Source organism: Martes martes, assembly GCF_963455335.1.
Source record: "Martes martes genome assembly, chromosome: 8".
Lineage (NCBI taxonomy): Eukaryota > Metazoa > Chordata > Mammalia > Carnivora > Mustelidae > Martes > Martes martes.
The window spans coordinates 19,858,501-19,871,663 of record NC_137895.1 but is presented as its reverse complement, the minus strand read 5'-3'; the positions used below and the strand labels follow the sequence as shown (position 1 = coordinate 19,871,663).

General features: G+C 42.3%; 1 protein-coding gene across 2 annotated transcripts in view; it reads left to right on the top strand.

The window, feature by feature from the left end:
- The first annotated feature begins 9,222 nt into the window (after nucleotides 1-9,222).
- CHPT1 (choline phosphotransferase 1) overlaps nucleotides 9,223-13,163 on the top strand; it is a 31,834-nt gene continuing 27,893 nt past the window's right edge. The window contains exon 1 of one of the 2 annotated variants that reach the window (XM_080811276.1): nucleotides 9,223-9,698. In XM_080811276.1, the coding sequence (XP_080667402.1) occupies nucleotides 9,426-9,698 (273 nt within the window). In that variant the 5' untranslated portion in view covers nucleotides 9,223-9,425. The remainder of the gene's footprint in view (nucleotides 9,699-13,163) is intronic. The other variant, XR_013967267.1, reaches the window with a different exon arrangement.

Genomic DNA, 13,163 nt, shown 5'->3' with positions numbered 1-13,163 from the left:
GACCCCATTTACAATCACACCCAAAACCATAAGATACCTAGGAATAAACCTAACCAAAGAGGCAAAGATCTACACTCAGAAAACTATAGAACACTCATGAAAGAAATTGAGGAAAACACAAAGAAATGGAAAAATTTCCATGCTCATGGGTTGGAAGAACAAATATTGTGAAAATGTCTATGTTACCTAGAGCAATCTATACATCCAATACAATCCCTAACAAAATACCATCGACATTTTTCACAGAGCTGGAACAAATAATCCTAAAATTCGTATGGAACCAGAAAAGACCCCAAATAGCCAGAGGAATGTTGAAAAAGAAAGGCAAAGCTGGTGGCATCACCATTCTGGACTCCAAGCTCTATTACAAAGCTATAGTCATCAAGACAGTGTGGTACTGGCACAAAAACAGACACATAGATCAATGGGACAGAATAGAGAACCCGGAAATGGGCCCTCAACTCAATGGCCAACTAATCTTTGACAAAGCAGGAAAGAATGTCCACTGGAAAAAAGACAGTCTCTTCAATAATGTGTTGAGAAAATTGGACAGCCACATGCAGAAGAATGAAACTGGACCATTTCCTTACACCACGCACAAAAATAGACTCTAAATGGATGAAAGACCTAAATGTGAAATAGGAATCCATCAAAATCCTAGAGAACATAGGCAGCAACCTCTGTGACCTTGTCCGCAGCAACTTCTTGCTAGACACGTCTCCAAAGGCAAGGCAAACAAAGACAAAAATGAAACACTGGGACTTCATCAAGATAAAAAAGCTTCTGCATAGCAAAGGAAACCCTTGACAAAACCGAAAGACAACCGACAGAATGGGAGAAGATATTTGCAAATGACATATCAGATAAAGGGCTAGTGTTCAAAATCTAGAAAGAACTTATCAGACTTAATACCCGAAGAACAAATAATCCAATTAAGAAATGGACAGAAGACATGAACAGACATTTCTCCAAAGAAGACATATGAATGGTCAACAGACACATGATGCTCCACATCACTTGGCATCAGGGAAATACAAATCAAAAGAACAATGAGATACCACCTCACACCAGTCAGTATGGCTAAAACTAACAAGCCAGGAAACAACAGATGTTGGCAAGGATGTGGAGAAAGGGGAACCCTCCTACATTGCTGGTGGAAATGCAAGCTGGTGCAGACACTGGAAAACAGTATGGAAGTTCCTCAGAAAGTTGAAAATAGGGGCGCCTGGGTGGCTCAGTGGGTTAAAACCTCTGCTTTCGGCTCAGGTCATGATCCCAGGATCCTGGGATCGACCCCCGCATCGGGCTTTCTGCTCAGCGGGGAGCCTGCTTCCTCCTCTCTCTCTGCCTGCTTCTCTGTCTACTTGTGATCTCTGTTTGTCAAATGAATCAATAAAATCTTAAAAAAAAAAAAAAGTTGAAAATAGAGCTACTGTATGACCAAGCAATTTACTGGGCATATACCCCAAAGATACAAATGTAGTGATCTCTTTACAGCAGCAATGTCCACAACAGCCAAACTATGGAAAGAGCCCAGTTGTCCATGGACAGATGAATGGATAAGGAAGACGTGGTGTAATACACAATGGAATACTATGTAGCCATCAAAAAATGAAATCTTCCCATTTGCAATGACACGGATGAAACCAGAGGGCATTATGCCTAGTGAAATAAGTCAATCAGAGAAAGACAATTATCATATGACCTCACTAATATGTGGAATTTAAGAAACAAAACAGAGGATCATAAGGGAAGAGAGGAAAAAAATAAGACAAAATCAGAGAAAGAGACAAACCAATAAGAGACTCTTAATCATAGGAAACAAACAGGGTTGATGGAGGGGAGGGGAGTGTAGGGATGGGTAACTGGGTGATAAATATTAAGGAGGGTACGTGATGTAATGAGCACTGGGTATCATATAAGACCAATGAGTCACTGGGATGCCTGGGTGGCTCAGTCTGCTAACCATCTGCCTTTGGCTCAGGTCATGATCCCAGGGTCCTAAGATCAAGTCCCACATTGGGCTCCTTACTGGATGGAGGGCCTCCTTCTCCCTACCCCCCTTAGTGTGCATGCCCTCTCTCTTTCTCTCAAATAAATAAATAAAATCTTTAAAAAAAAAAACAAAACCTGATAAATCACTGACCTCCATCTCTGAAACCAGTAACACATTATATGTCAATTAATTGAATTAAAATTTTTAAAATGGGAAAATGTTATAGAAGTTAAATAGTAACAATTGTTAACATTTATTGAGTGCCTACCATGCTGAGTACTGTGCTAATTGCTTTCTAAGCATTATGTCATTTAATCCTCACATAATATTATGAGAAAGGTATTGTTTATAAGAAAATTAAATCATAAATACAATTACATATAAATAAAATCTGACCACTTTACAAAAAAAAATGAAATGTGACCTGACCTGTTACTCCTAAAAGTCCTAACCTGAATAAAGGAATAACTCTTGGGATTTCAGGCCCCCTAGACTGCTGAAGAAGGAATTTTTGAGGAAGGGCATTCCCTCTCACGCTCCTCAAATCATACTGTGGAAAAATTTTAAAGCAGAAGGATGTGAACTCAGAAAAGGATAATAAATAAAAACGGTTAAAGGATACAAAAAAGAGTGCTAAGAACTGTCTCTGAGGGAAATCAATTTCCTTAATCCTAAATTGCTTTCGCAATTTCAGATAAAAAGCACAATTACAACTTCTCAGAGACCGTATTGTGAAATTTTATTTCTGATCTCGTCCAGGAAATCAAGCATTTGTAAAAGAGGAGAGCAAATGTTTTTGGCAATCTATTAGTAAACACTGCATGTCTACTCATGCATTTTGTAAGGTATCATAGTTCTATAAATTTGTAGACTTTATAGTCTCAAAGTACAAAACTATAAAAACATAAATTAGATCAAAGGAAGTAAATGAAAAAAGACGAGTCTTCATACTGGAAAATCATTCTAATCTTTAGAAATACTCCAGCCTATGAGTCTAAACCTCTAAACACAGAGAGAGCTTGACTCCTTAAATGATAACATTCTGCTACACCAAAAATCTGGCGAGTGGATTCCTTGATTTCAACCCAAGCCTTTTTCCAAACCAATAAAAGTCCGTGGCTTTTGAAGTGGTTATATCACAACAGATGCACCTAATCTGTGAGGCTACTGTGTTATATTTCATGGGAAGTAGCTGAGATGTTGAGGATGCTGAAGGAGTTTTGCAATGTGAGTGAAAGTGACATACACAAAGAGAACCAGTGGTAAAACCAAGGTATCCTTTCTCTTTGGGGAAAGAAATTCAATTCAGCTAAACAAGGGAATAAAAATGTTTGGGCCTTGGGGCACCTGGGTGGCTCAGTGGGTTGGGCCTCTGCCTTCGGCCCAGGTCATGATCTCAGGGTCCTGGGATAGAGCCCTCTGCTCCGCAGGGAGCCTGCTTCCCCTTCTCTCTCCGCCTGCCTCTCTGCCTACTTATGGTCTCTCTCTCTCTCTGTCAAATAAATAAATAAAATCTTAAATAAGAATAATAATAAAGGGGGTGCCTGGGTGGCTCAGTGGGTTAAAGCCTCTGCCTTCGGCTCCGGTTGTGATCCCAGAGTCCTGGGATCGAGCCCCGCATCGGGCTCTCTGATCAGCGGGGAGCCTGCTTCTTTCTCTCTCTGCCTGCCTCTCTGCCTACTTGTGATCTCTGTCTGTCAAATAAATAAATAAAATCTTTAAAAAAAAAGAATAATAATAAAAAAACTTTATGGGCCTATTGTACTATGAATATATTAAGATGTTACAATTGGGGGAGGTTGGGTGAAGAGTACAAGAGATCTCTCTGTATTATTTTTGCAACTTTCTGACTCTATAATTATTTCAAAATTAAATTTTTTTAGAAGTATGGATGGATGTCTGCTGAGTGCCAGGCATTGAGGAACGCACTCAGTGCAGGGCTGTGGTCTTGGTACTCTATAAGCTGGGTGAGAGGCAGATTGATACATAAGTGAGTGACCAAAGACAGATTGGAATACAGGTACAAAGTCTCTGGTTGTGTGGAAGCAGGAGAGGTCAAACTGGAAGAATGTGAAAGGTCATCTCAGAGAAGGTGGAATTTAAGCTGAGCCTGGACAAATGAGCAATGCTTTAGAGGTAATGAGAGATGGAGGCTACTTCCCTAGCCCAGGGAACAAATCAGGGTGTGAGAAAGCACTGGGTGTGTTTGGGAACAGCTAGCTAATGGAAGCTGGAGCATGGGACTCAGAGAGGGGATTGAGGGAAGAAGAGACATTTGGGAGGTAAAACTGGAAAAATAGATTTAGCCTTCAAATACCAAGCAAGGGAGGTTGGATTTTACCAAAGGCATCTGAACAGGGGAATTCATCATCAGCTTTAGTATTTAGGTAAAACAATTTTTTACATAATATTTAGAATGGCGCAAAATCTACAGAAACTGGACTGTTCGATATTGACAAAAATTCCTATCTAAGTCCAATATTTATTTGGTTTTTTATTTTTGTATATGTTTATTTATTTATTGGTTTCAAGAGTAGAATTTAATGATTTATCCCTTACAGACAATACCCAGTGCTCAACACAAGAGCCTTTCTTAATGTCCATCACCCATTTAGCCCATCCCCCACCCACTTCCCCTCCAGTAACCCTCAGTTTGTTCGCTGTAGTTAATGGTCTCTTATGGTTTGCTTCCCTCTCTTTTTTTTGTTTTCCCTTCCCTCTCTCTTTTTGTTCATTCATATGTTTTGTTTCTTAGATTCCACATATATGTGAAATCATATGGTATTTGTCTTTCTCTGACAGTAAGTCCAATATTTAATATATATAATTTATTAGGTGGCATTTAGCAATGGTTAGGAGTATAGGGTTTGGAATCAGCTATGTGGTCTTGAGTCCCAACTTTATCGCTTTTCTAGTTGTGCAGTCTTAGCAAGTTATTGAACCTCACTGGGCTCCAGTGAAAAAAATCTGCAAAATGAGGAAATAATTATATCTACTTCACAGGATTTCTGTGAATATTAAATGAAATTACTCCTCATTCTTAGAATAGTGCCTCATTGGAGCTCATCAATGTAAGCTACCATGTTAGTTCAAGAAAAGGAAAATTTGTGTACGTCAATCACTATGTAATAAACCATGATAATCAAAGGGAGCCATGATGCAGGAGATAAAATAATAGGAAATCTCTAATCTACTTTCCTTTGACACTAGATAGGTTGGCCTTAGTATGTCTTGAATTCATTTGAAATTTCCAAAAATCTGTTAAAAAACAAAACAAAACAAAACAAAAACAAAAAACAAAAAAACAAAAAAAAAAAACCACGGGGAAATCAGCTTAGGAGCACGAGTTTTAAAAATGTGCTTTTAGATGATGTGGATGGGACTAGAGGGTATTATGCTTAGCGAAGTAAGTCAATCGGAGAAAGATAACTATCATATGATCTCCCTGATATGAGGAAGTGCAGATGCAACGTGGGGGGTTTGGGGGGTAGGAAAAGAATAAAAGAAACAAGATGGGATTGGGAGGGAGACAAACCATAAGAGACTCTTAATGTCACAAAACAAACTGAGGGTTGGGGGGAGGGGTAGGGAGAGGGTGTTTGGGTTATGGACATTGGGGAGGGTATGTGCAATGGTGAGTGCTGTGAAGTATGTAAACCTGGCGATTCACAGACCTGTACCCCTGGGGCTAATAATACATTATATGTTTATAAAAAAATAAAAAAATATATTTTAAAAAATGTGCTTTTAATTTTTTAATTTTTTAATTACTTTTACTTTTTAATTATAAAATATTCCAGGGGTGCGTGGGTGGCTCAGTCAGTTAAGTATCTACCTTAAGCTCAGGTCATGATCCCAGAGTCCTGAGATAGAGTCCCCCCAACAGACACCCTGCTCAGCAGAGGGCCTGCTTCTCCCTCTCCCATTGCTGCTGCCCCAGCTTGTGTGCGCTCGCTCTCTCTCTCTAATAAATAAATAAATAAATAAAATCTTAAAAATAAATAAATAAATAATAAAATATTCCATATCTGCAAAAGAAAATGATTATACATATATAACATAAATAATAAAATGAAAACCATGTTCTTACTACCTAGTTTAAATATTGTGGCCGAGATAGCAAGAGGGCCCTCCAATATCCATTTTCCCACTTTACAGTAGTAATAGAAATCATTTAGTGGGGCAAATGGTTGCCCAGCTAAAAACTACATTTCCAGCCTTTTTTGCAGCTTTGCACAGTCACGTGACCAGGTTCTGGCCAATAGGATGAGAGCAGAAGGTGTACACCGTAGACCTCGCCCAAGTAGGGAAAATGAATGCAGCATTGCCTTCTCTTTTTTCCCGTTCCAACTGATTAGAACTTGTGGTTAGCCACTTTTGACCACAAGGGCAAGGGGCAACATCGTAATGAGGCAGACTAATAAAATGGAAGAAATCTGTGTCTTTGGCATTTTGGCATTGCCATGGCAGCCCAGAATCGCCTGACACTAGGTGAGAGAAAAATACACTTACATCATATTTAGGCCGTGTGGTTTTGTATCCTAATATAATTATCGATACTTCGGAAGCAATCTGTGTGCACTTCTACAATCCCATTTCTGTAATCGTATGTGTCATTTATTTCCTTTTCTCATAGCTTTGTCACACATGGTCACATATGTACATACTCCTAAATGCAAAGTCATGCATGTTTTCAACCTTCATATGAGTGAAATCATACTGTGTGCATTTTTTCTATAACCTTTTTTCCCTCTGTCAACATTATACTTATGCAATCCATCCGTGTAATAAGTGTAGCTATGGTTTATCAATTTTCTACTGCTATATTAAACTTTCTGTGTAATATTAAATTATACGAAAATACCTCAGGGTATCCATTTAGCATTATTGGACATTTAGGATATTTATACTTGTTGATTATTGTACAAAGATGCTGTGAATATTCTTACACCTGTCTTCTAGGGCACATGTGCAACAATTTCTCTAGGATATACTCCTGGATCAGAATTGTGGTGTTAAAGTGTGTGCATCTTCAACTTTACCAGATAATGCCAGATTGTTTTTCAAAATGATTGTCTCATCTATTCCTCCTTGCTAACATTTGCACTCAGGTAGGCCACATGATTAAGTTCTGGCCAGTGGGATGTATGTAGAAGTGTCATTTGGGAATTCTAGAAAAGCACCTTACTTTGGGGCTCAGCTGAGTGGTATCCAAGTTTTTTTTTCACCCTCTTTCTCTTTGCTGCTACTTGGAGTGCAAATAGGATGGCTGGAGCTCCAGCAGCCATTCAGAACCAAGAGATGACCTATTTTATAGGTGTAAGTCAGAGACAGGATATTGGAGCTGAAGACAAAAGAGCCTGAGTTCCTGGTGATCATGAAGCCACCATAATTCTAGACTTATGCAAGAAAAAAAATAAATATTTATTCTGTTTAAGTCACCAAATTTGGGGGATTTTTGTTACAGGTATCTGAATGTAAGCCCAGTTGAGTGTTTTTGTTTCTCACTGATTTTTAGGAATTCTTTATATAATCTGGGTACTAGTCAATGGAGATGCCTTGAGGCATTGAGGAAAATTGAGGAAATTGAGAGAAATGCCTTTTCCTGGCTTGTGGGTTGTCTTTTCATTCTCCTTTGATGCTTTGATATACACTAAAAATTAACTGTAATGTAGTTAAATTTATTGTGGAAAAGGATTTCTCCTTGGATTATTCATGGCATTGATAAATTAAAAAACCGACGTCCCCAAGTTTACTGTACATAAAACCAGCATAGTTAAAAGTGGATCTGTCATTCTGATTCCTTTCCTGCATTTTTCAGCACCTTTTTTTTTTTCACGTTAAAGATTAGGAGATGTATATTCAATGGATGGTTAGGTCTGTAGGAACCTTCATATTGCTCTAAGGAAGGGATTGCCAAACTCTTTCCTGTGACGGCCCAGACTGTAAATATTCCAGTGTTTGCAAGCCAGTGTCTGTCACAACCACTGAACTCTGCTTTTGGAGTGGTAAAGTAGTGTAAACAATATGTGAGGCATAAGCATGGCTTTATCCATGGCACTGAAGTTTGAATTTCATATAATTTCACATCAAAAAAAATTCTTTTGATTTTTTTTCAGCCATTTTTCAGCCACTTAGCTCATAGGCTATACTAAAACAGGTGGTGGGCTGGGCAGTGGTTTGCTGACTCCTCTCAGAGTGTTGTAATGAATCCTGTGGGACAAACTGCATCTGCTGAGAGACGTTGCTTAACACACTATCTCCAAAGCAGTTTCTGAGCTTGTTCTCTGCCTTAGAAAGCTGCATAAAGATCAGGACCAGGAAGTGAAAAAAAGGCAAGTGGCAGTCTTATCTCAGGCTGTGAAATGTTTATGACAAGATGTCCCCTGCCTAAATGGGTGCATTGTGAGGTAAGGGGCTGCTGAACTACCATTGTGTGGCAAGTGTGCTTAGTCCACTCCGCAATGGGAGCACATTGCCTGGATCCATGTCCTCTATTCCCAGAGAAAGCTGCGTGTAAAAATATCCAGTTACTGGTATTGGATGCTCTGGGGGGGGGGGGGGGAAAGGTGGGGAGCATTTGGGTTTCAGCCATTCAGTCCCCTTTTCAGCAAATGTTTCAAAGTCCTGGTTTTTCTTTTCAACACCTTGGTCTCTGAACCCTGAACCTTGAACCCCCAGGGAGTGTTCTGTAGAGCTAATGAATGGCAGGGACCCTGTCCTCAGGGTTGGAAGAATTGTTTTTGTTGTGTGTTTATCAAGCAGGACCTCTTTTTGGGCAGACAGATGGGGTCATTAGGCCAGTGACCCAAGACGTGCAAAAATCATGTTCTCACAAAACCCCCTCCCCCTCCTCCCAGACTCCATAGGCAGCGTCATCCGGCAGTGGTTAGCCAAAGGCCAGAGATACCCACACTAGAACAGAGCTGTGCACAAGACCACACGTTGGAGGAAGCAGCCTCTAACTGCCCAGCCTGGGAGGGTCCTTTAATCACGAGAGCGCGGCCAGACGTCCCTGGAGAAGAATGGAACCTTTGGAGGCAGGTGCATCAGCCAGCCCCTTGGGGGAGTCAGGGCTCTGGCACGCCCACCAGGAAGTTACTGTCTGCAGGACCCTAGTGGTAACTTGGTGGCTTGCGAGTACCGGCCCAACCCTCCCTGACACCTAGCCGTACTCTCCCCAACCCCTCCCCTAAGTTCCCCTCCTCGGAGGCCCCGCCCACCCCCGGCGGTCGCACCCGCGGCCCGCAGGGGCCCCGGGACCTGGGGCAGCCCGGCCCGACCTCGACCTTGCCCGAGCCGGCCCGACCGTCTAGTTCCACCCGGTCAGCGCAGGCCGGGGCCCGCGGGCCCCTCCCTCCACCTTTCCCCCGCCCTGGCGCCCGGTACCGGCCGCGCTCCCTCGCAGCGGCGGGGCCCGCAGGCGGCCATGGCGGCGGGCGCTGGGGGCAGGCCGGCGCCGCGCTGGCTGAAGGCGCTGGCCGAGCCGCTGAGCGCGGCGCAGCTGCGGCGGCTGGAGGAGCACCGCTACAGCGCGGCGGGCGTCTCGCTGCTCGAGCCGCCGCTGCAGATCTACTGGACCTGGCTGCTCCAGTGGATCCCGCTGTGGATGGCCCCCAACTCCATCACCCTCCTGGGCCTGGCCATCAACCTGCTAACCACCCTCCTGCTCATCTCCTACTGCCCCACGGCCACCGAGGAGGTAGGGCCCGCCTTCCGCTCGCTGCCCGCGCCGGGCGCCTCGGCCGCGGAGGAGGGACCCCCAACTGCTGTCCCGGGAACCCCGCGTTCCCAATCCCAGCCCCGCCCCAGTGCGCAGCTGTCCCGCCGCTGGAGGCGCCCGGGGAGCGGGGAGACCCCCGCGCGGATGACCCTCCCTGGGCGGGGTGGGGGACAGACACAGCCACTGCCCCGCGCCGCGTCCGCCCCGAGACTCCCCCGGGCCGCCTGGAGGCTGTCGCGCCGCTACCTCAGGTCCGCTTCTACCCCGAGCCTCCCCGGCGGCAGAGGGGTTGTCAAGGTCACTACCTCAGCCCCGGTCTACTCCAGCCTCCCTTGGCCACTGAGAGCCGGGGCCCTGTCAGCCCGGCCTCCACCCCGGTCTGGCGCGGAGCTGTGGGATGGATAAGCCGCCGGTTACTTTGCACTCTGGGGGGGACTGAACGCCCCCAATCTCCCGCCGGCCGGGCACCGCGGCCTGCGGTCGGGTTGGCCAAGCCCGAGTTACCCTTTGGACGCTTTTATAATCGTTTCTCAAGGTTGTGCTAGTGACCTGAAATTACTGGTAACACTGATCAAAGATAAGTTACTTCCAAGAGATAACTTCCTCTTTGCTTCATTGACATGCAAAACAAACTAAGGTATTAGCAAGGGGATAATCCTTACTGTCGCGACCCAGGGATCCCGAAAGCCGACGGATTTTAGCTGTGCGTATTTGACTTGTGTCGGAAATGAGAGTAAATAACGTCAGCTTCGGACTACTGTTGCTCAGAAGCACCGCACCCCGTGGGCTCAGTGGGGACAGGATAGGAGGCAGAGGAGGTTCACTCGCATTTTTAGCTTTAATGTGGAGTACATGGGATAAATAACTCATTGCACATTCTGTGACACTGCTTTCTTTGCTCTCCAAATAGTGAAATCCCTTTTATAATCATATTTGAGTATAGGTTCTGTGGGGAACTAATTCAAATTAAGGTTGGATAGCAGGAATACAATGGAAATATTTTAGGCCTTCCATGCTAGGCGTCCATTTTAAAGAATATTGAATGGAGCCTATGTTCTAAAACCTATCTTGCCAGTAGATCCTTATGTTTATTACATATGAGTTCTTTGCAGATGTTTGCATTGTTATTCATTTCCATCTTGTTTGCAAAAAGTAAGTTTCTTTCGTTTTTGTTTTTTGCAGCCCGTTTGCAGAATTTCCTCAAGGCCTAGAGGTGCTTGTGCTAGAATGGAGGAGCTCTGGGTTTAGAAGTGAAAGGCTTGGGTTCCCATGGGGCTGCACCACACCATGGAGAGACCTGCTGGTCAGTTTTCCCATGTGTGAAATAGAAAATCATGCCTGCAGAACCAATTTCACAAGGATGCAGCAAGGATCAAATACCATATTACCTGAAGATAAATGTAGCAAGTGGCAGTTTGCCCAACAAATTTAAAATATTACTCAACACATTAAAAATACCATAATAAAATTAAAAATACCATAATAAAATTAAAAATACCATAATAAAATTAAAAATACCATAATAAAAATGTCCTGACAACGTATAAAAAAATTTGGTTTTTATTGGGCCTGAATTTGGCTAACAGTATTTGGGCACTTCTGATACTTGCCATGTGAATGTGTCGATATTATTTCAGAACCATTTGCTGAGCACTTAGAAAAACCAGGGCATACGAACAAGTCCAGGAGATGCTGTGTAGGAGTGTTAAGTGGGGCCTGATGGAAGAGGTAAAATTATGATTAGTTTTTAGGCTCAGCCTCATTTAAAAAAAAAAAAAAAGGTTGGGGGAGTTGGGAATCTCAGACACACAAAAAAAGTGGAAAAAATCAGAATGGCCCCCAAAGAGTTAAAATAATAAGATGAAACTGAGAAGAGTTTCTGAAATGTATGATATTAGATCCTCCTGCACTTGCTTCTAAGTGGCTGCAGCTGAGGGGACAAGCCCTTCATTACAGGATTCACGTTGCCAGTTTGATAAAATCCCAGTACTCGCAGGAAAGAAGTAATGATAGTTCAAGATGCTTTGCTTTCAAGTCACAGAGCTAGTAAATGACAGGACCTGATGACAGGATTCAGATCTAAGTCAATCTGACCCCAAAGCCTATGTATATATTTTCAACACATCACCACCTTCTGGTCCAGAGTTTCTGCCTTTGTCTATGTTGTATGCAGGAAAAATTCCTTGTGTTTTATATAAGATTTAATCAGGTATGTAAAGTGCTTTCACATCCATTGTTGCCTTTGTGTTTTGTATCTACCCAAGGAGGCTGGCAAGTTTTTTCCCTTCCTAGATTGGCCTTTCCACCATTTTAGTATTATTTCTATCCATCCATCCTGAAGTAATAGTAGTATATATGTTTTTATTAAGAGGAAATTGAGGTCTGAAGGGTTAAGTGATTTTTAACCCGGATTAGGATCTGTTTTCTGATTCTTAGACTTAAGAACTCTTGTGCTTTTCAAACTTGACAGATTGCTTCCAGAAAGAGGAAAAATACATAAGGTTTTTGGATTTAGATGTTTAGGCTTCTGTACCCATATAGGATGACATGTATGCAATGCTGATTATATATCTATATTAATAATAACACGATCTATTTTTTAAACTACTGTTTTAACTTCTAGGACATAAATGGGGATGAATGGAACTTAATAGAAAAAAATTAAATGATTTATATTAAGTTCTACAGTGGGTGTTCCTTTTTCTTCTTCTTTTCTACAATGGTGTTTTGAACTGCGTGTCATGCTGCTTTTTTTAAGGAACTTTTCACTCCAGCCAAACTGAACTACTTGCTATATAGCAAGGATGTCTTTTCGTCCCTCTCTTTTTTCCTTCTCCTTCCTTCCTCCTGTCCTGCTTCCATCTCTCAATGCCCAGTTCTAACGACTTCCTTGTAAAATTCTTCTTCCTTCTCCAGAGTCTGTCCTCTAAAACTCCAGTAAAAATAACAGTATCAATTAACATTTACTGGGTATTAACTGTGTACCAGGCATTATTTGAAGGTGCTTTAGCCTGTTGTGTCATTTCATCCTCTAAACAACTTTATGAAGTGATAGTATTGTTATCCCCATTTTATAGATTAGGAAACTGAAGAGAAATTAACCTCTTCAGGTTAGGTAGCTTTACCTGGAGACCAGGATTCCAAGCCAGAACACTATGCTTCAGCCTTGGGGCTTTTTAGGTCTTCTGGGGAACTTCTCCATTTTATTTTGGTTATGTGTGTCCTTACTGAGCAGGACAGTCTACCAGCTTTTAAGTTCAGAGAAAGATTGCCAATTTGTACAATCTGTACTGCACAGCACTTTGCATAACACAGAGGCTTAGTAAATATTCACTAAATTATTGTCTGCATGAATGAAATGGCATCTTGGAAGATGATGTTTTTGCACCCTTATCAATTTAAGCTGGTCTTGGATTAAAATAAGTATCAGTTGTTTGGCCTGAG